Source organism: Phyllobates terribilis, unplaced genomic scaffold, assembly GCF_046119375.1.
Source record: "Phyllobates terribilis strain yellow unplaced genomic scaffold, ASM4611937v1 Scaffold_468__1_contigs__length_1428546, whole genome shotgun sequence".
Classification (NCBI taxonomy): Eukaryota; Metazoa; Chordata; class Amphibia; order Anura; family Dendrobatidae; genus Phyllobates; species Phyllobates terribilis.
In genome coordinates this window covers 387,027-414,976 of record NW_027363228.1, presented here as the reverse complement: position 1 = coordinate 414,976, position 27,950 = coordinate 387,027, and the positions used below count along the sequence as shown (strand labels likewise).

At 43.3% G+C, this 27,950-nt stretch overlaps 2 protein-coding genes across 2 annotated transcripts; both read right to left on the bottom strand.

The window, feature by feature from the left end:
- Positions 1-236: 236 nt before the first annotated feature.
- On the bottom strand, positions 237-22,529 carry LOC141229244 (uncharacterized). The gene is made up of 3 exons (XM_073667433.1): positions 22,458-22,529; positions 12,529-12,619; positions 237-1,730 (listed from the first exon to the last, which is right to left on the bottom strand). Exons 1-3 carry the CDS (start codon positions 22,527-22,529, stop codon positions 625-627), a joined length of 1,269 nt encoding a protein of 422 aa, XP_073523534.1. The 3' UTR covers positions 237-624.
- Positions 21,219-27,818, bottom strand: LOC141229239 (uncharacterized). The gene is made up of 2 exons (XM_073667431.1): positions 27,730-27,818; positions 21,219-25,267 (listed from the first exon to the last, which is right to left on the bottom strand). The coding sequence occupies exon 2, from the start codon at positions 25,116-25,118 to the stop codon at positions 23,658-23,660; it is 1,461 nt and encodes a 486-aa protein (XP_073523532.1). The 5' UTR covers positions 25,119-25,267; positions 27,730-27,818; the 3' UTR covers positions 21,219-23,657.
- Positions 27,819-27,950: the final 132 nt, after the last annotated feature.

The following is a 27,950-nucleotide window of genomic DNA, read 5'->3' as shown; positions in this document are numbered from 1 at the left end:
TTTTTCTTTACTGTTGAAAAAATCCCAACCCCAACCCTAACCCTAGCCCAACCATAAACCTAGCCCAACCCTAACACAACCCTAACCCTAGCCTAACCTTGGCCGAACCCTAACACAACCCTAGCCCAACCCTAACCCTAGTCTATCCCAACCCTAACCCAACCCTAACCCTAGCCCAACCGTAACCCTAGCCTAACACTAACCCAACCCTAACCCTAGCCCAACCCTAACCCTAGCACAACCCTAACCCTAGCACAACCCTAACCCTAGCACAACCCTAGAGTTTATTTTTTATGCCGTTCCTCGTGCGGTATAATTGAATAAGAGACTTTATTCTTCGGCTTGGTGCGATTACAGCGATACCAGATCCATATCAGTTTTTTATGACTGACAGATGTCACATAAAAAGACGCGGCGATCGGCCCGCACCGCTTGTGTGTGGGCGTGATCACCACATGAAGTAACATGAAAAAGGCTTTTCCCCTGAGTGAGTTATTTGGTGTATAACAAAAATCAATTTATGGTTAAACAATTCCCACTTTCTGAACAGGAAAAAGGCTCCTTCATTGTGTGACTTTTCTGATGTTTATTAACAGCTGATTTCCTCATAAAATATTTCCCACATTAAGAACATGAAAATGGCTTCTCCCCTGTGTGAAGTGTCTGGTGTCTAACAAGGTGTGATTTCTGCACAAAACATTTTCCACAATCTGAACATAAAAAGGGCTTCTCCCCTGTGTGAGATCTCTGGTGACTAACAAGATCTGATTTCTGGTTAAAACATTTTCCACATTCTGAACATGAAAAAGGCTTCTCTCCTGTGTGGGTTCTCTGGTGCTTAGCAAAATCTGATTTCTGGTTAAAACATTTCCCACATTCTGAACATGAAAAAGGTTTCTCCCCTGTGTGAATTCTCTGGTGTGCGATAAGCTGTGATTTCTGTATAAAACATTTCCCACATTCTGAACATGAAAAAGGCTTCTCCCCTGTGTGAATTCTCTGATGTGTATTAAGGTGTGATTTCTCTACAAAACATTTCCCACATTCTGAACATGAAAAAGGCTTCTCCAATCTGTGAGTTCTCTGGTGATTAACAAGAACTGATTTGCGGTTAAAACATTTCCCACATTCTGAACATGAAAAAGGCTTCTCCCCTGTGTGAATTCTCTGGTGATTAACACAATCTGATTTATGTTTAAAACATTTTTCACATTCTGAACATGAAAAAGGCTTCTCCCCTGTATGAGTTTTCTGATGTGCGATAAGCTGTGATTTCTGTACAAAACATTTCCCACATTCTGAGCATGAAAAAGGCTTCTCCCCTGTGTGAATTCTCTGGTGATTAATAAGATCTGATTTCTGGTTATAACATTTCCCACATTCTGAACATGAACAAAGCTTCTCCCCTGTGTGAATTCTCTGGTGATTAACAAGGATCCAATTTTGGTTAAAACATTTCCCACATTCTGAACAGGAAAATGGCTTCTTTGCATTAGGAGCAGTTTGTTTTTTAATGCTTATTTTGTGACTTAGATTTCCATGAGTAGTCAGTAATGAATCAGAAGACAGGACCTGTTTCATAGGATCAGATGACAGATCTTTGCTGTGAAGGGATGATGGCATATCTGGAGTAATGTCATTCACTTCAATTGTATCCTGTGGGATCTCAAGATCGTCTGATTTAAAAATTGAAGATGTCAGCTGTCCCTCTGATCTCCGGGTACAGTCATCTGCTAAGAATAAAACCAATTATTATTTTTGAACAAAATATCCATGAAATTTATGTTTTTGAACATTTCTTCTTACACTGTCAGTACAAATGGGAAGTTATGTAAAAATATTGAATTGTTCACTAAGACAATGACAGTTCACAGTCTAATAGAAAACCTCATAGGATGAACCAGTGGAGCATTGTGTTCAACTATTTGTTCATTCTGCCTCCCAAATATGGAATAAAAAGCCAAACAATGTTATGTAGATGAAAATAATACCAATAAAAACTTCTACACATCTCGCAATAAACAAGTCCTCACTTAGGTCCATCATCAGTCAGTGGAAAAACAGAGATTTCCACATTACTAGTGGCTGAAAGGCTCTTGTAAAGAAATATGGCTTCCATAAACCAATCCAGCAATATCCGCTCTCCCAAAGTCAGATCTCCCCCTCTCTTCCGAGCCTTGCAGTGCGCCCAAACCACATTTATCATCCATGTATTTGGCATTACTATAGTGAGAAGAACCCACTTAATTTACGGTGTGGGTCTCCTGGAGCACCATCTGGGCACTATGTGTAGACACAGATGCGTTTTTTATGGACTGCAACCTAAACTATGAGTTACAGGTCATCAGTATCCAGTCTCGGGAAAGAAGAATTACTCATTTAGCGGAAAAAGAGATACCGCCTATTTTGGAAGATTAATTCCCTTAAATCTAATCAGGAACGTGAACGAGTCCCTAGGGCGCTCTGAGTCTTCAAAGAGGTGTTTCAATTTTCCAAAAATAAGAACTTTGTGTTATCTTGGGAAAAAAATACACTTAAACTACACAAAAAATCTGATGGATGTAATCCTTAAGCAGAACGAAAAAGAATATAATGAAGTAGCCATAGAGTTGGAAAAAGTAAAAATAGAACTTCAACTTCTCACTAGCGGCACAAATAATCAAGTTACAACGTTTTTCTCCAAATTAGAGAAGAAACTGGTCCCTATTAGTATTGAGCGAGCACTAAAATGCTCGGGTGCTCGAAGCTCGGGCCGAGCTCACCGTGATACTCGGGTGCTCGACCCGAGCAACGAGCCTAATGTTAGTCTATGGGAGACCCGAGCATTTTTGCGGCGGCACCCCCGGCAGTCTGTAGAAAGCCTAAAAAGTGCCCAAACAGAAGTGCAGAAACGCTTAAAAAACGCATGGTAGAAAAAAAAAATCTATACTTACCTTCCGATGGCCCCCGGTGTCTTGCTTCGCTGCGTCCTGGCCGTCGGCAGATCGTGGTACACTGAAGAACCTGCTGACGTCAGCATCGCGTGACCCGTCACATGACTATGACGTCAGCGCAGGTCCTTCAGTCCATCGCTAGCTGCCGGCATGGGAGTACAAGCGCACCGGGGGCCATCAGAAGATAAGTATAACATTTATTTTTTATTTTTTTTACAGGTTCTATGGTACCCGGGTCCGGAGGAGAGTCTCCTCTCCTCCACACCTGGGTACCATCTGCACATTGGAATGCATGGAATGCGCATCTACATATACAGTGATGCGTAATCCATGCGTTTCAATGAAAGTCAATGGCGGCGAAAACGCAGAGCTTCCGCAAAATAATTGGTAGTGCTGCGTTTTTTTCCGCAATAATAATCCGCAGCGGATTATCATTGGGGAACATGGCAGGCAAATGACATCACCGCTTGAGCAGGAGAATTCTCCCACACTGGGATGGCATTGAGATGGCAGGCTGGATGGTAGCAGAACGCTGCCATCCAGCTTGTCATCCTTCAGAGACATTGCCTGCGCTCCTCAGTGTCTCTGAAGGATGGCACGCTGGATGGCAGCGTGCTGCTACCATTCAGCCTGCCATCTCAGTGCCGTCCCAGTGTGAGAGAATTCTCCTGCTCAAGCGGTGACGTCATTTGCCGGCACCGCATGCGCAGGAGAATTCTCCCACGCTGTCAGTGACGACGTGCATGAGGTGAGCTGAGTTCATTGGACATGAACTCGGCTCATCTGGATGCCGTCACAGCCAGACACTGAGGAGCTTCACTGAGGAGCTTCTCAGTGTCTGCAGCATGGCAAGCTGGATTTCAGCGTTCTGCTCCGATGCAGCCTGTCATGTCAATGTAGCAGAGCTGAAACTGTCCTGGGAACCATGGAAAGGTAAGGATGAGGTTGGTTTATTATTTTACTTTTATTGCAGGAGATCGTTGGCTTCAGCTGGAATGGGCGTGACGGTAAGTAGAGTTTAATTTAGAACATTAAAGAATTGTGTCTTTATTTCAATTAAAGGACTTTATTCTGAGTGTTTGTGGGTTTTTTTTTAACTTTGACTATGGGGTTAATAATGGGGGTGTCTTATAGACGCCTCTCCATTACTAACCTGGGCTTGATGTCAACTGGCATTATAAGCTGACATCAACCTCAACCCTATTACCCCACTGCCACCGCTACAGGGCAGTGGGAAGAGCGAGGCTAAGTGCCAGAATTGGCGCATCCTATGGATGCGCCATTTCTGGGGCGGCTGACGGCTGGTGTTTCTAGCCTGGGAGGGGGCCAATATTCATGGCACCCTTCCTGGGCTATTAATATCAGCCCCCAGCTGTCTGCCTAGCCTTTGCTAGCTATTAAAATAGGGGGGACCCCACGTAATTTTTTTGGGGGTCCCCCATTTTAATAGCTAGTAAAGGCTAGGTATTCAGCTGGGGGCTGATATTAGTAGCCTGGGAAGCTCCGTGGGTATTACCCCCTACCCAGGCTTCAAACATCTGCCCCAGCCGTCTGCTTAACCTCCGCTAGAGGGTAAAATTACGGGGAACCCCACGCCAATTTTTTTTTTTAATAAATCCTTTATTTTAACACTAAATGACAAGTACAGTAACCAACACTGTCACTGTACTTATTATATATGTGACTGACATGTTTCTATCTATCTAATCTATGTGTGATGCTCTATTCTTTCTGTTCTAAATTGTCTGGTACCGGTGTATGCCGCTGCTGAATTGCCGGCTTTTCATGTTTCACTGTGAGCACTGTTCCCATCGATTTGGGCAATCACTATAATGCCACAACCACCATGGCTGTGACATTACAGTGAGTGGCAGACAATCCCTGCATGATTGGTGCTCTAAATAGCGCCAAAATGCAGGACGGGGACCCAAGCTCCCGCCCGAGCATCTCGAAAGTACTCGGCGAGCTCCGAGCATCTCGAGTACTGAGATGCTCGGGCGAGTACCGAGCAGTGGTGAGCATGCTCGCTCATCACTACAGCATATTAAAAACATTATTCCCATTATTGGGGAGTGGGTCTCCCATAGTCTTTGCCTATGCCTTCCAAGCAAAAGCTGCCAAAAATTAGGACAGAGGAACTTGCAATGCCCCTTACAAGAGCCATGCAGTACAGCATATTAAAAACATTATTCCCATTATTGGGAAGTGGCTCTCCCATAGTCTTTGCCTATGCCTTCCAAGCAAAAGCTGCCAAAAATTAGGACGGAGGAACTTGCAATGCCCCTTACGAGTGCCATGCAGTACAGCATATTAAAAACATTATTCCCATTATTGGGGAGTGGGTCTCACATAGTCTTTGCCTATGCCTTCCAAGCAAAGGCTGCCAAAAATTAGGACGGAGGAACTTGCAATGCCCCTTACGAGTGCCATGCAGTACAGCATATTAAAAACATTATTCCCATTATTGGGGAGTGGGTCTCCCATAGTCTTTGCCTATGCCTTCCAAGCAAAAGCTGCCAAAAATTAGGACGGAGGAACTTGCAATGCTGGCAACACGTACCACGGTCACCCTGGTGGTATAGTGGTGGTGGAGGCTGAGGATAAGTAGAAGAGCAAAAAACAGCCGAAATGAGGAAGCGTATACCCATGTGTGGGTGTGAAGCGGTGCATGGGAATACACCTCCCGAAATAACACAGTGGATTTGACTTTATGTTACTCTGCTGTCATTTGGTGGTGATGAGAAGTCTGGCCCAATCCAGCCCTTTTTGATAAGGGTCAGCTTGTCAGCATTGTCAGTTGACAGGCGAGTGCGCTTATCAGTTATAATTCCCCCAGCAGCACTAAAAACACGCTCCGATAACACGCTAGCGGCAGGGCAGGCCAGGACCTCCAAGGCGTACAGAGCGAGTTCATTCCAAGTGTCCAGCTTGGATACCCAATAATTAAAAGGCACAGAGGAATCACGGAGGATGCTGGTACAGTTGGAAAGGTACTCCCTCACCATCTTTTGAAACTTTCCACTCCTTGTGAGAGTACCCCGCGCCTCAGGGCCTGTAAGCTGGGCGGGTCTCAGAAAACTGTCCCAGAATGTTGACAGTGTTCCCCTGCCTCTGGTGGATTGGAGTTGCGTCTCTCTCATCTGTACGCCTTGGTTGGGCAACGAACTGTGACCTCTGCTGCTAGTGTGTTCAGATGGGAATTTTTTAACAGTTCTGCAGCAAGGGCCTTCTGGTACTGCCCCATTTTTGTAGACCTCTCCACCTCAGGAATAAGAGAGTGAAAGTTCTCCTTGTAGGGGGGGTCTAAAAGTGTCACCAACCAGTAATGACTATCACCCAACATTTTGACAAAGCGAGGGTCACGGTTAAGGCAGCGTAACATAAAGTCAGCAATGCGTGCCAGACTGGCAATGGGCAAGACTTCCGTGTCCTCACCAAGATGACGACTGACCATGCTCTCCTCCTCCCCCCTGTCCTCTGGCCACCCACGCTGAACCGACGGTATGACAGTTGTACAGGTACTATTGTCTACAGCGCATGACACCAGCTCCTGTTCTTCCTCCTCCTCCTCCACTCCCTCATTGTCCCTAAATGCACGTTGGGATGAGATGAGGCTGGGGTGTGTGTAATCGCCTGCTACGGCTTCTTGATCCATCTCATCATACTCTGGCTGCAATGCCTCCTCTTTAATTTTCTGCAGAGAGCATTGCAAAAGACAGACAAGTGGGATGCTGACGCTAATGATGGCGTCATCGCCACTCACCATTTTGGTGGACTCCTCAAAGTTTGCCAGGATGGTACATATGTCAGACATCCAGGTCCACTCCTGAGGTCTTATGTGTAGAGTCTGAACCTGAATATCGACGGCCTTGTTGCAGCTGGTACTCTACAACTGCTCTCTTCTGCTCACAAATCCTTTGCAACATGTGGAGGGTAGAGTTCCAACATGTGGGGACATCACACACCAGTCGGTGTGCCAGAAGCTGCAAACGCTGCAGCAACACAGCAAGGGCGGCGGAAGCTGTAGCCGACTTCCAAAAATGAGCTGACAGGCGGCGTACTTTGACGAGCAGATCTGGCAACTCGGGGTACGATTTAAGAAACCGCTGAACCACGAGGTTAAGCACATGAGCCAGGCATGGTACGTGTGTGATCTCGCCTCAAAGCTGCCACCAGGTTACGGCCATTGTCACACACGACCATGCCTGGATGTAGGTTCAGCGGTCTCAGCCACAGAGCTGCCTGCTCTTTCACAGCTGTCCACAACTCACAAGCAGTGTGAGGTTTATCACCTAAGCTTATGAGTTTCAGCACAGCCTGTTGCCGCTTGGCTGAGGCAGTACTGCAGTGCTTCCAGCTTGTAACTGATGTGGTGATATCTGAGATGGAGGCTGAACATGAGGAGGAGGATGATGCGCATGAACTGTACACTGTGGGGGCAACTCTGACTGACATAGGGCCCGCAATCCTCGGTGTGGGGAGGATGTGTTCCGTCCCAAGGTCCAAATGGGTCCCGGCTTCCACTATGTTTACCCAGTGTGTCATCAGGGAGATGTACCGTCCCTGGCCACAAGCACTTGTCCACGTGTCAGTTGTCAGGTGGACTCTCCCAGTAACTGCATTGTTGAGGGCACGGCAGATGTTTTGGGACACTTGCTTGTGTAGTGCGGGGATGGCACACCGGGCAAAATAGTGTCAGCTGGGGACCGAGTACCGAGAGACGGCCACCGCCATAAGGTTGCGGAAGGATTCCGTCTCGACTAGCCTAAAAGGCAGCATTTCCAACGCAAGTAGTCGTGAAATGTGCGAATTTAGGACTGTGGCCTGTGGGGCATTGGCTGCGAATTTGCGCTTTCATTCAAAGGTCTGGGATATGGACAATTGAACGCTGCGGTGGGACGTGGACGTTGATGCTGTTTCTTGAGAAACTGCCATAACAAGTGAAGACTGAGAGGAGGGGGCATCTTTGCATGCAGTATGGACAGGGGATTGCCTTGTACGCACAACAGGCAGTTCTCTTACACGCACAACAGCGGAAGAAGCAGTGGTGACACCCGCTGACACTGGTCGTGGACCCTGGGTTTCGACCCACAAAGTCGGGTGCTTTGCTGACATGTGCCTGATCATGCTGGTGGTGGTCAGGCTGGTAGTTTTGTCACCCCTGCTGATGCTGGCCTGGCAGGTGGTACAAATGGCCTTTTTGGGGTTATCAGCAGAGTCTTTAAAAAAATTCCAGACTCTGGAAGACCTACCGGTTGTACTAGTTACGTCCCTCGTGTTGGTGTTACAGGGAACCGTTGCCCGCCTTCTGTCTGCGGCCACCACACTGCTTCTTCCTGCCTGTTGGGGTACTCTACCTCCCTCCCCCTGTGTGCTGCTGGCCTCGCTCTGCGTGTCCTCCTGCCACGTTGGGCCAGTTACTAGATCATCCACCACCTCCTCCTCTTCTTCCACTTCCGCACCACGGTCCTCCTCCTTACTTCGTGGCAATTGTGTCTCGTCATCGTCCACCTCTTGTGACAAATTGCCAGCGTCGCCTTCCTGTGGCCGTGTCTGTTCAAATATTTGGCCATCGCTACATGGGATCTCCTCTTCCACCACTTCAAGCGGAGCAGGCGAGGGGCCCAAATATGGAAATGGACCAGTGAACAGTTCTTCAGAGTGTCCAACTGTGGGATCAGTTGCGTGCGCAACAATGAGGTTTGGTCCCCCCTTCCTCTCGGATAGCAGGATGCCGAGAGGATGTGGGAACCAAACCTCATTGTTGCGCACGCCGGAGGTCACTGGAGCGGAAGTCACAGTGACTCCCGGCAATTGCGCACTAGAGCAAATCAGTATAATAGCGCAGGGAGAGAAAAAAAAGCAGCTTCAGCTATATGCACATTGCGCATAAGAGGGATGTTCAGCTTTAGACTGCACGCTACAGGGCCCTGTGACGTGCAGGGGCGGGGGTAATATTTAAATTAAGCAGATAAGTGGACATTCCTTGGAAGGTGAGCCTTCGTCCAAGTCTGAGGTCCAGAGCACTCTGGAAGAAGTTTTCATCCAGGGTATCTCTGTACTTGGCCGCATTCATGTTTCCTTCAATTGCAACCAGTCGTCCTGTCCCTGTACCTGAAAAACATCCACACAGCACGATGCTGCCACCACCATGTTTCACTGTTGGGATTGTATTGGGCAGGTGATGAGCAGTGCCTGGTTTACTCTACACATACCGCTTAGAATTATCACCAAAAAGTTCTATCTTCATCTCATCAGACCAGAGAATCTTATTTCTCATAGTCTGGGAGTCCTTAATGTGTTTTTGAGCAAACTATATGCAGGCTTTCATATGTCTTGCACTGAGGAGAGGCTTCCGTTGGCCCTTCTGCCATAAAGGCCCGACTGCTGGAGGGCAGCAGTGATAGTTGACTTTGTGGAACTTTCTCCCATCTCCCTACTGCATCTCTAGAGCTCAGGCAAAGTGATATTTGGGTTCTTCTTTACCTCTCTCACCAAGGCTCTTCTCCCACGATTGCTCAGTTTGGCTGGAAGCCCATGTCTTGGAAGACTTCTTTTGTAACCTTGGCCAGATCTGTCCCTTGCCACAATTCTGTCTCTGAGCTCCTTGGGTAGTTCCTTTGAGCTCATGATTCTCATTTGGTCTGTGATATTTTAGTTTTTCTTTTTTTAATAAATTTACAAAAATGTCTACATTTCTGGGGGGTTTTCAGTCAAGATGGGGTGCAGAGTGGACTTTAATGAGAAAAAAAAAACTTTTTAGAATTTACCAAATGGATGCAATAAAACAAAGAGTGAAAAATTTAAAGGAGTGTGAATATTTTCCGTACCCACTGTAAAGTGACACACGTCAGATTTGAAAAATGGTCCCTGATTAGGAACACAAAACTATCTGCGGGAAGGGGTTAAATCAGAGTATTAGGGGGAAATAACTACTGTAGTCGAAAACTGAGTATAGACAATAACACATCTACTGAAACTGAGTATAGACAATAACACATCTACTGAAATGATCAAACTCAATAGTCTCCATCAGTGAAAAATGTAAAGGAGAATATTTTCTATCAGATGCGATTCAAGAGGAAATATTAGTCATTTAAAGAGAAATATAGTTATAAAACTGCAGAGCTGAGGAGTCTTAAATATAGATATCAGACTTTTGGAAGAGGCAATGGAGATCTTTTTTTATAGACTACCAGTGAGATACAGTCTCATATAAGTGAGGCCGGCCGATCCCACCACAATCAAACTATCATACAGAATGAACGTGTAAAAAAAAGACATAGAAGAAAAAAACATGTTACATCCTCAACAAGAACGTATGTATGAGGGGAGACCTTCAACACTAAATGGAGTTGCACTCATTTATGGTGGACCATTGGAGCTACTATGAGTACTGACCAGAAGAGTAGAGAAAGTATTAGTGCCCCCATTTCAGGAGAGATTGTGCAGGAATCTGAATTCTTTAGGATTGAAAACATAATGAAATTTATGACGTGGAGTGAATCCATGAAACCAGGGCTCGAGCCATATCACCACATCTCCTGCAGGCGTGAATAGATGTATATTACAGCCATCAGCCAAAAGAGATACAGTGGGGGAAATAAGTATTTGATCCCTTGCTGTTTTGTAAGTTTGTCCACTAACAAAGACATGAACAGTCTATAATTTTAAGGGTAGGTTAATTTTAACATTGAGAGATATAATATCCCCCAAAAAATCACATTATATAAATTAAATATTTTTTTTTGCATTTTGCAGTGAGAAATAAGTATTTGAACCCCTACAAGCCATTATAAGTTCTGGCTCCTACAGACCAGTTAGACGCTACTAATCAACTCGTTACCTGCATTAAAGACAGCTGTCTTACATAGTCACCTGTATAAAAGACTCCTGTCCACAGACTCAATTAATCAGTCAGACTCTAACCTCTACAACATGGGCAAGACCAAAGAGCTTTCTAAGGATGTCAGGGACAAGATCATAGACCTACACAAAGATGGAATGGACTACAAAACCATAAGTAATAAAAAAAAAAGAGTAAGACGCTGGGCGAGAAGAAGACAACTGTTGGTGCAATAGTAAGAAAATGGAAGAAATACAAAATGACTGTCAATCGACATCGATCTGGGGCACCATGCAAAATCTCACCTCGTGGTGTATCCTTGTTCATGAGGAAGGTAAGAGATCAGCCTAAAACTACACGGGGGGATCTTGTTAATGATCTCAAGGCAGCTGGGACCACAGTCACCAAGAAAACCATTGGTAACACATTACGTCTTAAAGGTTTAAAATCCTGCAGTGCCCGCAAGGTCCCCCCTGCTCAAGAAGGCACATGTGCAGGCCCATCTGAAGTTTGCCATTGAACACCTGGATGATTCTGAGTTATTGGGAGAAGGTGCTGTGACAAAATTTGAGCATTAACTCAACTCGCCGTGTTTGGAGGAAGAGAAATTCTGCCTATGACCCAATGAACACCGTCCCCACAGTCAAGCATGGAGGTGGAAACATTAGGTTTTGGGAGTGTTTCTCTGCTAAGGGCACAGGACTACTTCACCGCATCAATGGGAGAATGGATGGAGCCATGTACCTTAAAATCCTGAGTGACAACCTCCTTCCCTCCGCCAGGACATTAAAAATGGGTCGTGGCTGGGTCTTCCAGCAAGGCAATGACCTAAAACATGAAGCCAAAGCAACAAAAGGAGTGGCTCAAAAAGAAGCACATTAAGGTCATGGAGTGGTCTAGCCTGTCTCCAGACCTTAATCCCATAGAAAACTTATGGAGGGAGTTGAAGGTCAGAGTTGCCAAGTGACAGCATCACAATCTGAATGATATGATTTAAAGATGGTCTGCAAAGAGGAGTGGACCAAAACTCCTCCTGACATGTGCGCAACCCTCATCATCAACTACAAACAACGTCTGATTGCTGTGCTTGCCAACAAGGGTTTTGCCACCAAGTATTAAGTGTTGTTTGCCAGAGGGATCAAATACTTCTCACTGCAAAATGAAAAAAAAATATATAGAAATTTATACAATGTGATTTTCTTGATTTTTTTTGGGATATTCTATCTCTCAATGTTAAAATTAATCTAACCTTAAAATTATAGACTGTTCATGTCTTTTTGTCAGTGGGCAAACTTACAAAAACAGCAAGGGATCAAATACTTATTTCCCCCACTGTATATCATGGCACAGGTGTAATGTTTTTTTATGTAGTTTATCGCAATCCTGTTAGAAGTTAGTCAATTTTAAAAGAAATTGAAAAGTATAAAGGGAAACTCTGTTGTTATTGTACAGAAATTCACACTTGGTCCTCACTGCACATTAAATGTTGTCGATCATAATAGTGAAGTTTGGTCAGAAAGACTGGACCTGGTCTTGTAGGGACCATATGAGAACATTCAGCAGCACAGAAAGGGCTTCCATTGCCCAAAGTCATTTGAACAGTTTTTGGTGGAGGAGAATGTTGTGGTCTAGAGGCAAAATGGTGATCACACGATTGTGATACGGCCGGACTACACCACCGATAAAGCAGCCACAGCTGATGACTGAGAAGAATCTGTGACTTCTCTGCATTTAGTGGTCACTACTCACCTGGGTAGTCATATGTAGGAATCTCCTCCTTACACCGATCATCACCCCTCACATATGTCTCTGTAGTATTAATATGGGTCAGATCTTCACCCTGAAACAAATATTATAAAAGTCACAGACAGATGGAGAAGTCACATCTATGATCAGCTCTAATCCTGCCATCTCCACCGTTCTCATTACACAAGTATAAAACATATAATACTGGTGGATAAAACAAGACTGAGCACAAGACCTTCACAGCCATCTACACATCATAGGGGAGATCTCATGACACCTTCTCTCCATCTACCTGATGATCCTGAGGAACATTGGGATCTTCTTGTTTACAGTCCTGTGGAAGAAGAGGACGGGGACATCTTTCTGGTGTTGTCCTCTTACTGCATAGATCCGGAGGAAACACAAACAGGGCTGAATTCATTCTTTACATAGAGATAATTATAGGCCGTGTGTACTTAGTCCTGTCTATTACCTGGTGATGTGAGGGGCTGGGGAACCTCCATTATGACGTCCTTGTATTCATCTTTGTATCCTTCTAAATACTCCCACTCCTCCATGGAGAAATAGACGGAGACATCCTGACACCTTATAGGAACCTGACACATACAATGATACCGTCACCCCCCGATCCCTCCATAGCGTTACTGTATAATGTCCCAGCATTCCCAGCAGCGTCACCTCTCCAGTCAGCAGCTCAATCATCTTGTAGGTGAGTTCTAGGATCTTCTGGTCATTAATGTCCTCATGTATCAGGGGGCGAGATGGAGGCCCTGTGATTGGGCTTAGGGGTCTTCCCCATCCCTCAGACACAGGGTCCTGACAGCGCTCACTAGAGGTCTTCTTCACTACTGTGTAATCCTGGTTATGGAGAGACACATTAATAAATCTCACTACAGACATTTCCAGAGTCCTCACCTCTCCAGTTCTGTCCATCTGTTATTCCCATAGATAAGAATGATGTAATGTGATGTCATCAGAATCTCTCACCTCTCCAGTAAGCCGGAAGAGGATCTCTAGGGTGAGGTGTAATATCCTCTCCGCCATCTTGTCTCTGTCCATATCGATATTTGATGGGTCCATAAGGAAAATTCTCTTATATAGATGTTCATTGACAGGATCCAATATTGTACGGACCTGAATGAGAAGAAGATGAGCCGATGTAACATCATAAAGAATCCTGTGTAATAATACAATTACTGCAGATAATAAGGGAAACATATCAGATTTATTATATTACAGTATTTAGTTTTCTTCTTTACATCTACTAATAAAACCTTTATATTTTAGGCCCCAGACAACAAGCAGTTACTTCCTCAGAGTCGGCAGCTGAATACGTTTCTCACGAGATGGTTGTCTGATGGTTTTATGAGATGGTTGTTAGTTCTCGGCCCCGACCCTTTCACATCTCCTGTCTCCTGGTTTAATCCCAAGAGAAGCCGATAACGAGAACCTGCCTTACACCTCTGGGTTTTCACCAATGCGGCATTGATGAATGTTCACCATGTAAATATGCCGAACACAAGAAATAGGTTTAATCACATTAAATAAAAACATTTCATTAAACAATCGATCGCCTGCAGCAGTGAATTTGTAGCATATGGTATTCAGTGTCTGGGATGTAATGTCAGATATGTCGGCTGCTGCTCCCGTAAATAAGGCAGAGAATTAATGAGCACATAGGAGACCCCATTAATCCCGCGCCCATTAACCCCTCCAACGATTCCACACATTTCCTAAGAGAACACAATGGTGACTGTAAGAACGTTCAGTTTTGTGGCATTGAAAGGGTAAATAGCTGAGGTCGAGGAGAGATGGCGGAGGAGCATTGCTGAACCTGAGGGTAAATCCATCGCACCGGAGGAATAAAGAGAATATGGGGGCGATTATCACCAGTATCTACATCACTGTGCGGGAACTAGGAGAGAAGCAGCGGCCATTGTGTGAGGACGTCTCTGGGCTTCTGTCCTTCATCCTGCAGTCGTCTGAAGGGATCTAATGTGGACGGGAACCAGCGAAGCCGCATTCTGCCCACAGCTGTTACCTCACTGTTCACACCACACAGAGACCCCCAAAGAGCCTCCGTGCTGAAGGGGTTAATGCCCCTGCGCCCAGTAATGGGGTCTCCACATACCTCCACCTGCAGAGCCGCCACCACATATATGGCTGTTGTGTGCGCACAGGACCTGTGATGAGGTCACAGGAGGGGAGGAGTCAGGGGTCACATGATCAGGGGCCTCAGTGGATGCACAGTGTGAACTGCGCGGCTCCTGTCCTGATATCCGGGGTGAAGACTCTACATGGAGACGTCTCCGCAGTCAGGGACATTTCCGCCATTATTTGCCCCTCACTTCTGGCACAATTTCCCCGCGCCGCCTTTTCTACGGTTTTATGTGAGGATGTAACGTGGGACGACACATGAGGTGATTATCACCAGTTACCGGACGTCTACCATATGGCGGCATATGATTGTGCTATCCACTTCATGCCAGGAGCTAAAAGGCCGAAATCTCGTATGTTTAACCCCTTCCAGGGAGGGCGGCCTTGATAGACTATATTCAGAGTCCGGATAAGGGTCTGTTCACATCAGCAGATTATAAATCGCTCCGATGTTCATCCCGAAAAGTTGGACGATTGTCATGCGAGTGTGCGATCTTTTTCTCGCCTGCATCCGTATACAATGCGTCATTAACATCGTCTTTTACTTACTATAATCCTCTATGTAACCTAAAGCTGATTACAAAACTAAGAAAACAATGTTATGTACAGATATCGATAGATGATAGAAAGAAGTTAGAGAGATGATAGATAATAGATAGATTTCCTACATATAATTTCACAACCCCCCTACATATATAAATTTTCACCCTTTACAGCCTTTCCAATGGCATTAATGGCCGATAAGCCTTGTTTAACCTAACAAATAAATAATTAAAAATAATGATGTGCCCACCCCTCCCTATTTTTGTAACCAGCAAAGGTAAAGCATACAGCAGAGAGCTGATATCAGATTGGGAAGGTCCCTGGTTATTGGGCCCTTCCCAGCTTAAATATACCAGAAGTCTATGAGATGCACCAATTATGGCATTTTGCCTTTGCTCTTCCCAATTGCCCTGATGCATTGACAATCAGTGTAAAGTGTCTTGGGATTGATGTCAGCTGTAATTTGTCAAAAATCACAGCTGGCATCAAGCCCTGATGTTAGTAATGAATAGGTGTCTATAAGACACTCCCATTACTGACCCAGCAATCAAAAATAAAAACACACAAAAAATACTTCATTTGAATAAACATTTCCCAACACTTTTCCTGGTTCACTAATTTATTAAAAAACACAAAAAAAACATGCAGGTCTGACGTAGTCCACTGAATCCAATGTAGTCCACAAATGGATAACCAAAAAAACATAAAAAGAGGGAAAAAGAAACAAGGCACTGTCTCTCATTCAACAATTTATTAGAAAATAACAGGTCCAATGTAATCCAGTGCTTCCCACAACGTTCCCCGAATCCGTCGATAAAAGCCTATGGAGATTTGTTCTGAGTCTCCATAGGTTTTTAGCAGCAGTCACTCCTGGGTCCCGCTAAGCTCTGTGGGACTTGGCAGCTCTGAACAGCGGTGACGTTGGTAACTATACTGCTCATCAGAGTCGCCAGGTCTAACAGAGGACAGTGTGACCCGGCGACTCTGATGAGCAGTATAGTTACTGAAGTCACTGCTGTGCAGAGCCGCCGGGTCTCAGAGTGCAGCAGGAACCGGGAGTAGCGGCTGCTAAAAGCCTATGGAGACTCTCCATACACTTTTATCAACGGATTCAGGGAACGTCATGGGAAGCGCTGAACTATGCCGGACCTGCGGGGGATCCATATTTTCTAATAAATTGGTGAACAAGGGACAGTATCTTGTTTTTTAATTCTCTTTTTATGTTTTTAAGGTATCCATTTGTAGACTACGTTAGATTTCCAGGACTATTATAAAGTGCCTAAGGAGATCTTTCTTTGCCTTTGAGATTGAGGCTATGTGCGCACGATCAGGATTTGAAGCAGAAATTTCCTGAGCGTTTCTGCATCTCCTTGGCAGGAAAAATGCTGCGGATAAAATGTGCGGTTTTGCCTTGATTTTTTATGTGTTTTTTGGAGCTAAATAAAGTTATTTGGTGGACATTGCTTAAACCCTTGGATTTCCGTCAGAACTGGGTTCGGTATATTGGTTAATTTAAATGATTAAAGAATGTGCCTGTTGTATTTCAAATAAAGTGTTTGCTTTATGTCTGTGTGTTTATTTAACTCTTTACTTTACTTATGTTTGGTCATGAAAAGGTCTGATTGACATCTTGACATCACCAAAGAAAAGAGCTCGGTGTCAGCTACTGCCATTCACCCAATCACTGATGTCACTGCTGTAAAAGACAGCAATGTACACTGACAAGGAGTGTAAAATCACTCCTGTCAGTATATATTGCTGTGCAGGAGTGAGGTCACTGGGGTTGATCAGCTTAAGATCAGCCCTGGTGAGCTTACCACTCAGAACTTGAGAGTATTCCCAGGGTGAGGTCACGTGATCATCAGCTGATCGGTCACGTAACCAATCAGCTGATCGCTTACTTCACCACAGGTCCTGGAAGCACAGTATACTGCTAGGAGCGAGCGCACTCCCAGCAGTATAACGCCAGCCGCCGGGAGGAGAGCATTGCTGGGACCGAGGACACCAGGGGTCGCCGGACAGGTGAGCATAAGGTTTTTTTTTTCTCTTTTTACTTTTTTTCTTTCTTTTTTTCACCGCGGGCACGCCGGCTCTGTTGAGGAAAACTACTGCTCCCCTCAGCAGCGCCGCTCTCGCTGTTATCAGTGGGAGCGGCGGTCGGATGAGAGGAGTAGTAGTCCTCATCTCCCGACCCAACCGTCGATCTTTGACAGTTTACATGTTTTGAGAGATATTGACATGTTTTTTAGATCCAACGTTAATATCCTATTAACCCCCTTCTGGAACATCAAATTCTATTTCCGCTGGTCCTACTAATTTGGATCATCCCATTCTCCCTCTTCCGCCCCATTGCATTTCCCATATCCACCTTGTATCCATTTAAAACATAGTACTCAGCCTCGGAATGTGATATCTCTGATCCATAGTATTATCACTAGCTTGGAACACATACTTCCACCCATCTGGAACGCACCATAGGCATCACATGACCGGATATTCATCTACCTAGCAACCGATAGCGTCACTTCCGCCGTGGTCACAATTTTCCTATTGGCCGGGGTCTCTGCACGCTCATTGCATGCCTGTATAAAACACTTCCGGGTGCTCTCTGATACAGGCGCCGCACGCTGACAAGCGGTGAATACCGCGTCAGGACGCCAGACCTAGGAAATCCTGAACAAATCCTATGGTATGCCTGTATTCCTCTGACACTGGGGCTGTCTATGATGTGGTGGATACCTATCTTATCTGTCTTTCTTTACAGTCTTAGATCTCTCTGGTGAGACACTGTGTCACACATCTGTTCCTCTCATTATATAAGCTACACAGGTATATTTTCTCTTTCCCCTATATCTCCTTAACTCCCTGCCCAATAGGGAATGATTTAATGGCCTCTCATATCTCTCCTTCAGTGAAAGCGTTGTCTAGTACCTCCTGCTCGGGGGTCTGTAAGGAAGGAACGGTAGTGTCCATAATATATTTGTCAATTTTTGTTTCAAGACTCTTAGGTGGCACGTCGTGGTATTGTGCATGAATATTATATAGTGAGCTATAATAGCAATGAAATGCTTCCTCTATGTCAGTGGGGTTATGAATCTATAGCCGGGTGCCCCTTTTATTCTGGATACATATGTCCTTTACATGTGTGGATGTAACCTCCTTGTCAATGTGAGACCACATTTATCTGCGAATTTGTAAGAATACCTCTGCATGCGATCTTGATATTTTGTATATGTTTGATCTATTAATGACCTTCGCATCTTTCTTTTTTTCAATCAGATCATTTTGAACAAAAGAAATAATTACCAACATTTTTTTTTGTAAACAAACTTTGTGACAAAACAAATAAATAAAAATAAATAACCAGTAACAATACGACAACCGGTGTACAATGATACAAATCCCAATATCGCTCTATAGTACAAGGTTTTGGAATAGTAATTTTACATTTGTACATAAATATCTGAAATATTCCTGACGGATTATTTTTTTCCCTATTGGGACATCAAAAGAAAAAGAATATATCTAAGAAGGGACAATTATATGGACTGAGACAATTATTATTCGCTGACACCTTGGGTATAAGGATATACATTCCTGGTTTACTGTAAGGAAATGGACAAACGGTCCAGTACAGTATTTCTGAGAAGGTTTTCTGAAGCAATACCGGGGGTAATTAACCATTGTTCCATATGTGTATGGATTTCTTGACAGCGTTTCTTCATATATAAGCTTCCTTTCCAAGCATAGAGTGTTATTTATCCTGGATTTTAGTTCTGTTATTGTTGGGGGAGAATTGTCTATCCAATGTAGAGCCAACAACTATCTGGCTAGAATAATATTCTGGAGCTAGCTATTGCCATATGGGAGTCTGGTCTACGTCCTCTCCCAGGAGTCTCAGGATACAGATTTTAGGTTCCAACTGAAGTTGTATCCCAAATACAGATAGTACAAGAGCGATCACCACATTACAGTAGTCGCCAATATTCCCACATCATATGTATCAGGTGGGCGTCATTTTTATCACATTCAGGGCATTTGTCATCCGTTTGTATTTCAATTTTAAATAAAATAATATAATATACCCTATGAATGATAAGAATTTGGGACAATTTTTGTGTCTTCGACAAGGAAAGGTTAGGTATCAAATTCAGTATTTCCCCCCATTGCTCCTCAGCTAAGGGACACACATCCTCTTCCCATTTTGTCTTAACTATTAAAGCATATCCAAAAGTAGGGCCAGTAATTGCCTATAAATAAGGGATATTAGACATTTTGTATCCAGCTCTGTAGCAATGGTATCTATCGGGTGATGTCTATCAATCAGTATGGCGTTTATTCTAGTTGTGTGTTATATGCATGACGTATTTGCAGATATTGATAAAACATCCTATGTGAAAGTTAAAATCTGCCTTTATTTGTTCAAAGCTCTTGAATAATCACTTCCTCAAGAGTTCTGATACCAAACATTTACCCCTATCCTCCCACTCACTAACATTATTTAGTTTCTGTAACTCTGATAAGTTATAGTTGTGCCATAAAGGAGTATAGTTTGTGTACTTTCCAATTCCCAGAATATTTTTACCCCTATCCCAAACCTTATATATTAACTTTAGCTTAAGACATTTTAGGTCATTTTCTCGAGGACGCCCCATATTTAGTACCGAGAATGGAAGCTTCCGCTTGGTTCCTTCCATAAGTAACAATATTTGCGAGTAACCCATCCATGAAACGACCTTAGCTGCTTTCTAGCGTTAAGCAGGTCTGCGTATGTCTGGAGGGAAGCAGATCATTTATGTTGTTTGTCAAGAAGATCAATCCGCTCAAGCAAATGGGAGACTTTAGCTGCTTTCTCTTTTTAGCCGGCATCCATGTTTTATTAGTATCCCTCTGAGGACGCATTTGAGAGCTTCCCATTGAAATGGTAAGGCAGTTTCATCATGCTCATATTTGTGAAGGAGTCTATAGTCTCAAGAAGGTCTGAGACACAGAGTGAGTCTTTCAGCAGATTATCATTTAAGTTCCCACAGTTGAAGCCTCAGTGGAGTCTGGTATAGTCAGATTACAATATACAGGAGCATGATCTGACCATATAGCAATCCCTATCCGAGATGTAGGTTGCCATGTAAGCAAGTGATGGAAATTTAATGAAAAGTCTCTACGGCTATGCATATTGAGTATAGGAGAATAATACGTATAATCCTTTACATCTGGATGTTGTATCTTCCATACATCGACCAGTTGGAAAGACCGGAGCACGTTTAGCAAAGCTTTTGGGTGATTTAGATTGGTGACTCCATCCCAGGAACCCTCTAAAGAAGGATCCAAGACAAAATGAAAGTCACCTTCAATGATGATAAGGTCCTACAGAAAATGTTTTAGTTTGTTTAAGTACTGACATCATGTCTTAATTAGGTCACAATTAGGGAGACAGAAGTTTGCCAAAGTCAAAATGTTGGAATAGATGGAATCTTAAACACATACCTCCTCTCAGTGTCAGACAGTGTTTCTACAATGGTATGCGGCAGTGATCTGTGTCGGCCTATACTCCGCACCTTAGACTTCAAAACAGCATTTGTACTGTGACACCAAGATGAATAATATCTGTTAGTAATCTGAGGTACAGTATATGATCGCTTCTAAAGTGGGTCTCCTGAAGAAGGAGAAAATGAACGTGTTGTTTATTCATATGATAAAACACTTGAGCTCCTTTCTCTCGAACATTAAGTCCTCTGACATTCAATAAACGAGTTTTGAGTTGTGTCATATTATATGAAAAAAAAGGAGGAGGAGAGAAAGATTAAGAGCAAAGAGGAGGTATAGATGGTAGATAGTAATGTCTACCTCTCAGTGGCCAAGAGGTATAGATTATGAATATATCAAACACTAGGAAATTACGAAACAAGCAGATCCCAATGCAAGTCCCTAACTGAGGGTTGTCTTTACAGGTGTAAGTCAAACCTTTAGTTCTAGGGTTCCTATTAGGGGGAACCATAGAATATATAGCGAGCAAAGTAATACAGCCTGATATTACAGTAATATAATGTGAACTCAAATTAAATGCCGTTATAAGATATTGTAAAGATCTGTGGTTGTGGGTTGTAAGTAATCACCTAGGCAGATTAACAATGCAACAATATTTTATTGATCACAGCCATGGTAATAAGCAATTCCAGGTAAATGGCCAAAAAACAGTTCTCTCAGTCCTCAAATTCCCAATCTGGGTTTAGTAGTTCCACTGGCTTTGTATAAGGCCATACTCACTGTCTCCTTCCTCTTCCTCCAATCCTTCCACCCAACTCTCCTAAAACATGTCTGTCCTTTCTTCCACTGGGCTCAGTCCCCTCCCAGGTCAGAAGTGATCACACCCTCCCCCTTAAACATTCATTCTTCGCTAAACAATGAAGAATATTCTAGAAGCCTTCATCTGAGACTGCATGTAAGACCCCCTGTGGGGATGGCTCCACTGTGTCTACAATCTACACACACATAACGAGATTATTGGCTATTGGAACAATGATTAGATACTCCTGAGATACAGATTAGTGGAATGCTGGACATTTTACAAGTGAATCTAGTGCTCATACTGACAAGTCAGCAGAACTATATAAAACATAACAAGTAAATCACTAATAAAACAAAATAATAATATTAACAAAAATGGTGGTCCGTTGCTGGAAAAGTATCATAGTCTTTAGAAAATGGGCAGATATGAACTGAGACATTCGGTATAGTGGAAGAGTGGCACCTAAAACTCTATTTAGATATATCTTATTATATTCTGAAAGAAATAAGTACGCATCTGCAAACTGTCTCTCTCATCAGGGAAAAGAAGATTCATTTCAGGAGCTCATATGATTGGCAGGTTCTTTTTCCGTCTGGGTGCATCACCATCAAATTCCTGATCCATTGAAAGCCTTCTGTGATGTGCCGAAACTCTGTGGCAATGGTGGAGAAGGTGACCAGTCAGATATATGGATTCTGGGAATGTCCAGGACATCACAGAATGGTCTCATGTCGCTTTGATCTTTCAAAGTATACAATGTTCCATTTTTTTCGGACTTGCAGCTGGAAAGGGTACCACAGGAGTACATCAGACCATTTACCTAGAGAGTATCAAGTAGTGGTTTCAATACCCTTCTTTGAGCAAGTGCCATTCAGGATAGATCTGTGAGCAATTGTATGCGTTTTCCATTGAAATCACCAGGACCCAACTCCCCTGCTTTCCTCACAACGGCCTCTTTTACATTGAAAATAATGTATGTGACCGATAATGTCCCTTGGACACTCAGGATCTGGGCCATGATTGCCTAATGTACGGTGCGCCCTGTCGATCTCCAGCTCCTTATCAATAGGGTCACCAAGAATATAATTGAACAATGTCCACAGTGTTGGCATAATCGCCTGTGCATTGATGATTTCAGGATATTATTGTGATTTTCTTGGTCATCAATGATATTAAAGAGACTGTTTATTTGCTGGCTGTGAAGATTCAGTGTTTATTTCTCAGCATTTTGATGGCCACAACTTGTACGACATCATCCTCTTATCTCTGTACCTTGTGAGTAAGCTGTGATAGGCTAGAAGTGAGGGGACGTATTTCAGTTTTGTACGTGGTCTTCAGCCTTTGTATATATTGCTCTATCTCTTGTTTAGTAGGGATAGACACAATATGAAATACAAATCAATTATGGCTTTCCCCATATTAAAATCCCTGTGGCTGGGGGAGTATATTTTCCTGTGCAGCAAGAACTGCTCAGTATGTGGGCTTTGGTGAGAATACAGGGAGATTTGTGGAGATGTTTTCTTGTGAGGCCTACATTAAGAGAGAAGTTGGTGCAGGACTTCCAGGCTTGAGCTGTCTGGCATCATGAGGGTTAATACTGCTTCTTTTTCCAAGCTGAGATGAGGCAGTAATGGCTCCAGAGCAGGATGATAAGACTTTCGATAAGAAACACTGCATACCAGACATGCTGACGGAGGTGGAGGACCTCAGATTAACCTCCGATCTCGTCTTTCTTTCCCATATCGGACGTTATGTTTAAGGCCGGAAATTGCTTATAATTCCCCCAGGAACACGGTCTGAAGAGAGTGCTCTCATTTGTATGTCCAGGCCATGTCTTTCCTGTTGATTTTCAATACGTCTGAAGGCGGCGTTGATTGGGAGCAGGATTGTGTGATGTAATAACCTTATGTGAGCCCCGGAAAAACAAGTTGTGACACCAATGGAACGGTGCCACAACGGGAGGTGCGTATGAGTGTTTTTATTTTAACAAGGCCAAACATGAGGAATGAGAAGTCGTTGTGCCAAGAGAAGTGGAAAACCCCTTTAAGAGGATACAATTTTCGGTTAGAATTTAAATAGGCTTCTCCCCTGTGTGACTTCTCTGAAGTTTATTAAGAGTTGATTTCAGTGTAAAACATTTCCCACATTAAGAACATGAAAATGGCTTCTCGCCTGTGTGAGTACTTAGGTGACTAAGAAGTGCGGATTTCTTCACAAAACATTTCCCACATTCTGAACAGGAAAAAGGCTTCTCCCCTGTGTGAGTTCTCTGGTGCTTACCCAAATCTGATTTCTGTTTAAAACATTTTCCACATTCTGAACATGAAAATGGCTTCTCGTCTGTGTGAGTACTTTGGTGACTAAGAAGTGAGAATTTCTTCACAAAACATTTTCCACATTCTGAACAGGAAAAAGGCTTCTCCCCTGTGTGGGTTCTCTGGTGAATAACAAAATATGATTTCTGGTTAAAACATTTCCCACATTCTGAACATGAAAAAGGCTTCTCCCCTGTGTGGGTTCTCTGGTGGCTATCAAGAATCGCTTTACGGTTAAAACATTTTCCACATTCTGAACAGGAAAAAGGTTTCTCCCCTGTGTGAGTTCTCTGGTGCTTACCCAAATCTGATTTCTGTTTAAAACATTTCCCACATTCGGAACAGGAAAAAGGTTTCTCCCCTGTGTGAGTTCTCTGGTGCGTAACCAAACCTGATTTCTGGTTAAAACATTTTCCACATTCTGAACAGGAAAAAGGCTTCTCCCCTGTGTGAGTTCTCTGGTGATTGACCAAATCAAATTTATGTTTAAAACATTTTCCACATTCTGAACAGGAAAAAGGCTTCTCCCCTGTATGAGTTCTCTGGTGCTTAAGCAAATCTGAATTATAGTTAAAACATTTTCCACATTCTGAACAGGAAAAAGGCCTATCCCCTGTGTGAGCTCTCTGGTGATTGACCAAATCAAATTTCTGTTTAAAACATTTTCCACATTCTGAACAGGAAAAAGGCTTCTCCCCTGTATGAGTTCTCTGGTGCTTAAGCAAATCTGATTTCTGGATAAAACATTTCCCACATTCTGAACAGGAAAAAGGCCTCTCCCCTGTGTGAGTTCTCTGGTGATAGACCAAATCTAATTTCTGGTTAAAACATTTCCCACATTCTGAACAGGAAAAAGGCTTCTCCCCTGTGTGGGTTCTCTGGTGGTTATCAAGATGCGCTTTACGGTTAAAACATTTCCCACATTCTGAACAGGAAAAAGGCTTCTCCCCTGTGTGAGTTCTCTGATGTCTGATAAAACTTGATTTCAATGTAAAACATTTTCCACATTCTGAACAAGAAAATGGCTTCTCTCCTGTGTGGGTTTTCTGGTGGTTATCAAGATGCGCTTTCCGGTTAAAACATTTCCCACATTCTGAGCATGAAAAAGGCTTCTCCCCTGTGTGAGTTCTCTGATGTCTGATAAACTTTGATTTCTCTGTAAAACATTTTCCACATTCTGAACGTGAAAATGGCTTCTTTGCTTTAGGAGCAGTTTGTTTTTTAATGCTTATTTTGTGACTTTGATTTTCCTTAGTAGTCGGTAATGAATCAGAAGACAGGACGTGTTTCATAGGATCAGATGATTGATCTTTGCTGTGAAGGGATGATGGTAGATCTGGAGTAATTGCATTCACTTCAATTGTATCCTCTGGGATCTCAAGCTCAACTGATTTAAAAATTGAAGATGTCAGCCGTCCCTCTGATCTCCTGGTACAGTCATCTGTCAAGAATAAAACCAATTATTATTTTTGAATAAAATATTCTTGAAATTTATATTTTTTAACATTTCTACTTAAACTGTCTGTAAAAAGGGTAAGTTCTGTAAATATATTGAATTATTTACCAAGACAATGACAGTTCACAGTCTAATAGAAAACCTCATAGGATGAACCAGTGGAGCGGTGTTCAACTGTTTGTTCATTCTGCCTCCCAAATATGGAATAAAAAGCCACCAAACAATGTTATGTAGATGAAAATAACACCAATAAAAACTTCTACTCATCTCACAAAAAACAAGTCCCCACTCAGGTCCATAATTTGTCAGTGGAAAAACAGAGATTTTCACATTATTAGTGGCTCAAAGGCTCTTGAAAAGCAACTTTGTTTCTATAAACCAATCCAGCAATATTCGCTCTCCCAAAGTCAGATCTCCCCCTCGCTTCTGAGCCTTGCAGTGCGCCAAAACCACATTTATCATCCATGTATTTGGCATTACTATAGTGAGAAGAACCCTCTTCATTTACGGTGTGTGTCTCCCGGAGCACAATCTGGGCACTATGTGTTGGGCAATAAAATGGCCAATGTGTAATTTTCACTTTGAAACATCTACTGTGTGCTAATTTTCGGACAGTGACTGTGGAGTCAAAGTAGTGACAACTTCTAAAGATTAATTCATTGAGGGTCATAATTTTCAAAATGGAGTCAATATATGGGAATTTCTACTGCTCTGATTTTCTGACATTTTGTATGGTGTGGTGTGTCCCATATCCTCTGGGACCTGCTCCTGCGACGTCTGCTTCTGTCACCAGGTGCTGTCCTATTTATTCTGCAGGCGGCGCTGGTGATTGAGAAGACGTTGGGACCAAAAGTTCTGGGTGGCGCAGGCTCTGTCCAGCCACTTAGATTAGTTTGCATGGAACCAGTAGTACCATCCAGTCTGGCAGTATGGGTGTGTGTGCTGTCCAGCTGCAATAATCTGCTCCCTGCTTCAGCCATATGGAAAGCACCGCACCCTACTAAAGCTGGAAGCATATTGCCGGAAGCTGCCAGATCCAGCCTTGTTCTCCTCTGGTTCAGTCCTCTGCGCTCAGCTCCCAGCTTGTGTATTTGGTTCCTGTTATGACCTCGGCCCGTTTACTGACTATTTTTGCGTATTCTGATTTTGTACTTTCTCAGCCCTCCTGGTTCTGGCCCGGCTACCGGACTATTCTTCTTCCCATCTCACTCCACAGAACAGCAAGTAACACTATGGCCCAAGCCTAGGAGTATCTGTGTAAGTCAAGATCCGTAAGGAAGGATTAAAGGGTGATGGGCAAAACTGTGACTACAAATAATAACACCGACTGAAACGATCAAGCTGAACAGTCTTCTTCAGTAAAAAAAAACTTTAGTCTGTAACTGTAACTACTAGGTAGTTAAAGACTCACATAGGTGAGGCAGGCCGATCCAACCCCAAATAAACTATCATACAGAATGAACATGTAAAAAAATATACAACAATAAAAATATATGTTACATCCCCAACACCAACGTATGTATGAAGGGAGAAATCCAACACTAAACCGGAGTTGCACTCATTTATGGTGGACCATTGGAGCTACTATGAGTCCTGACCAGAAGAGTAGAGAAAGTATTAGTGCCCCCATTTCAGGAGAGATTGTGCAGTAATCTGAATTCCTTAGGATTGAAAACATAATGGAATTTATGACGTGGAGTGAATCCATGAAACCAGGGCTCGAGCCATGCCACCACATCTCCTGCAGGCGTGAATAGATGTATATTACAGCCATCAGCCACGCACAGCTTAGAGAGATATCATGGCACAGGTGTAATGTTATTTATGCAGTTTTATCCCAATCCTGCTTCAAGTTATTCAGTTTTAAAAGAAATTAAAAAGTCAGAATAAAGGGAAACTTTGTACAGAAATTCACACTTGTCCCTCACTGCGCATTTAATATTTGCGATCATAAAAGTGAAGCTTGGCCAGAAAGACTGAACTTGGTCTTGTAGGGACCATATGAGAACATTCAGCAGCACAGAAGGGAGAGAAGGTAGATTCATCCAATAAGATATCAGGGATCTAGGAAGCCAACAGCATCATTACCCTCCGCTTTCTCTTACAGGCCCATCATAATGTTTTTCTTCAAGTGATTTTCTCACTTGTCAGCACACTCTACGTACGCTGTCATTTGGCTTTGTAGTTTACAGATCTGGGCAGGTAATGGTCAGCGTCTACTAATTCCAGGGGGTAGGTGGATCTCCAGGTTGCAAGTTCTCTAGAAAAAGGGTTTTCAATGCCCAAATTCATTTGAACAGTTTTGGGTGGAGAAGAATGTTGTGGTCTAGAGGTAAAATGGAGATCACACGATTGTGATACGGCCGGACTACACCACAGATAAAGCATCCACAGCCGGTAATTGAGAAGAATCTGTGACTTCTCTGCATTTAGTGGTTACTACTCACCTGGGTAGTCATATGTAGGAATCTCCTCTTTACACCACTCATCACCCCTCACATATGTCTCTGTAGTATTAATATGGGTCAGATCTTCACCCTGAAACAAATATTATAAAAGTCACAGACAGATGGAGAAGTCCCATCTATGATCAGCTCTAATCCTGCCATCTCCACCGTTCTCATTACACAAGTATAAAACATATAATCCTGGTGGATAAAACAAGACT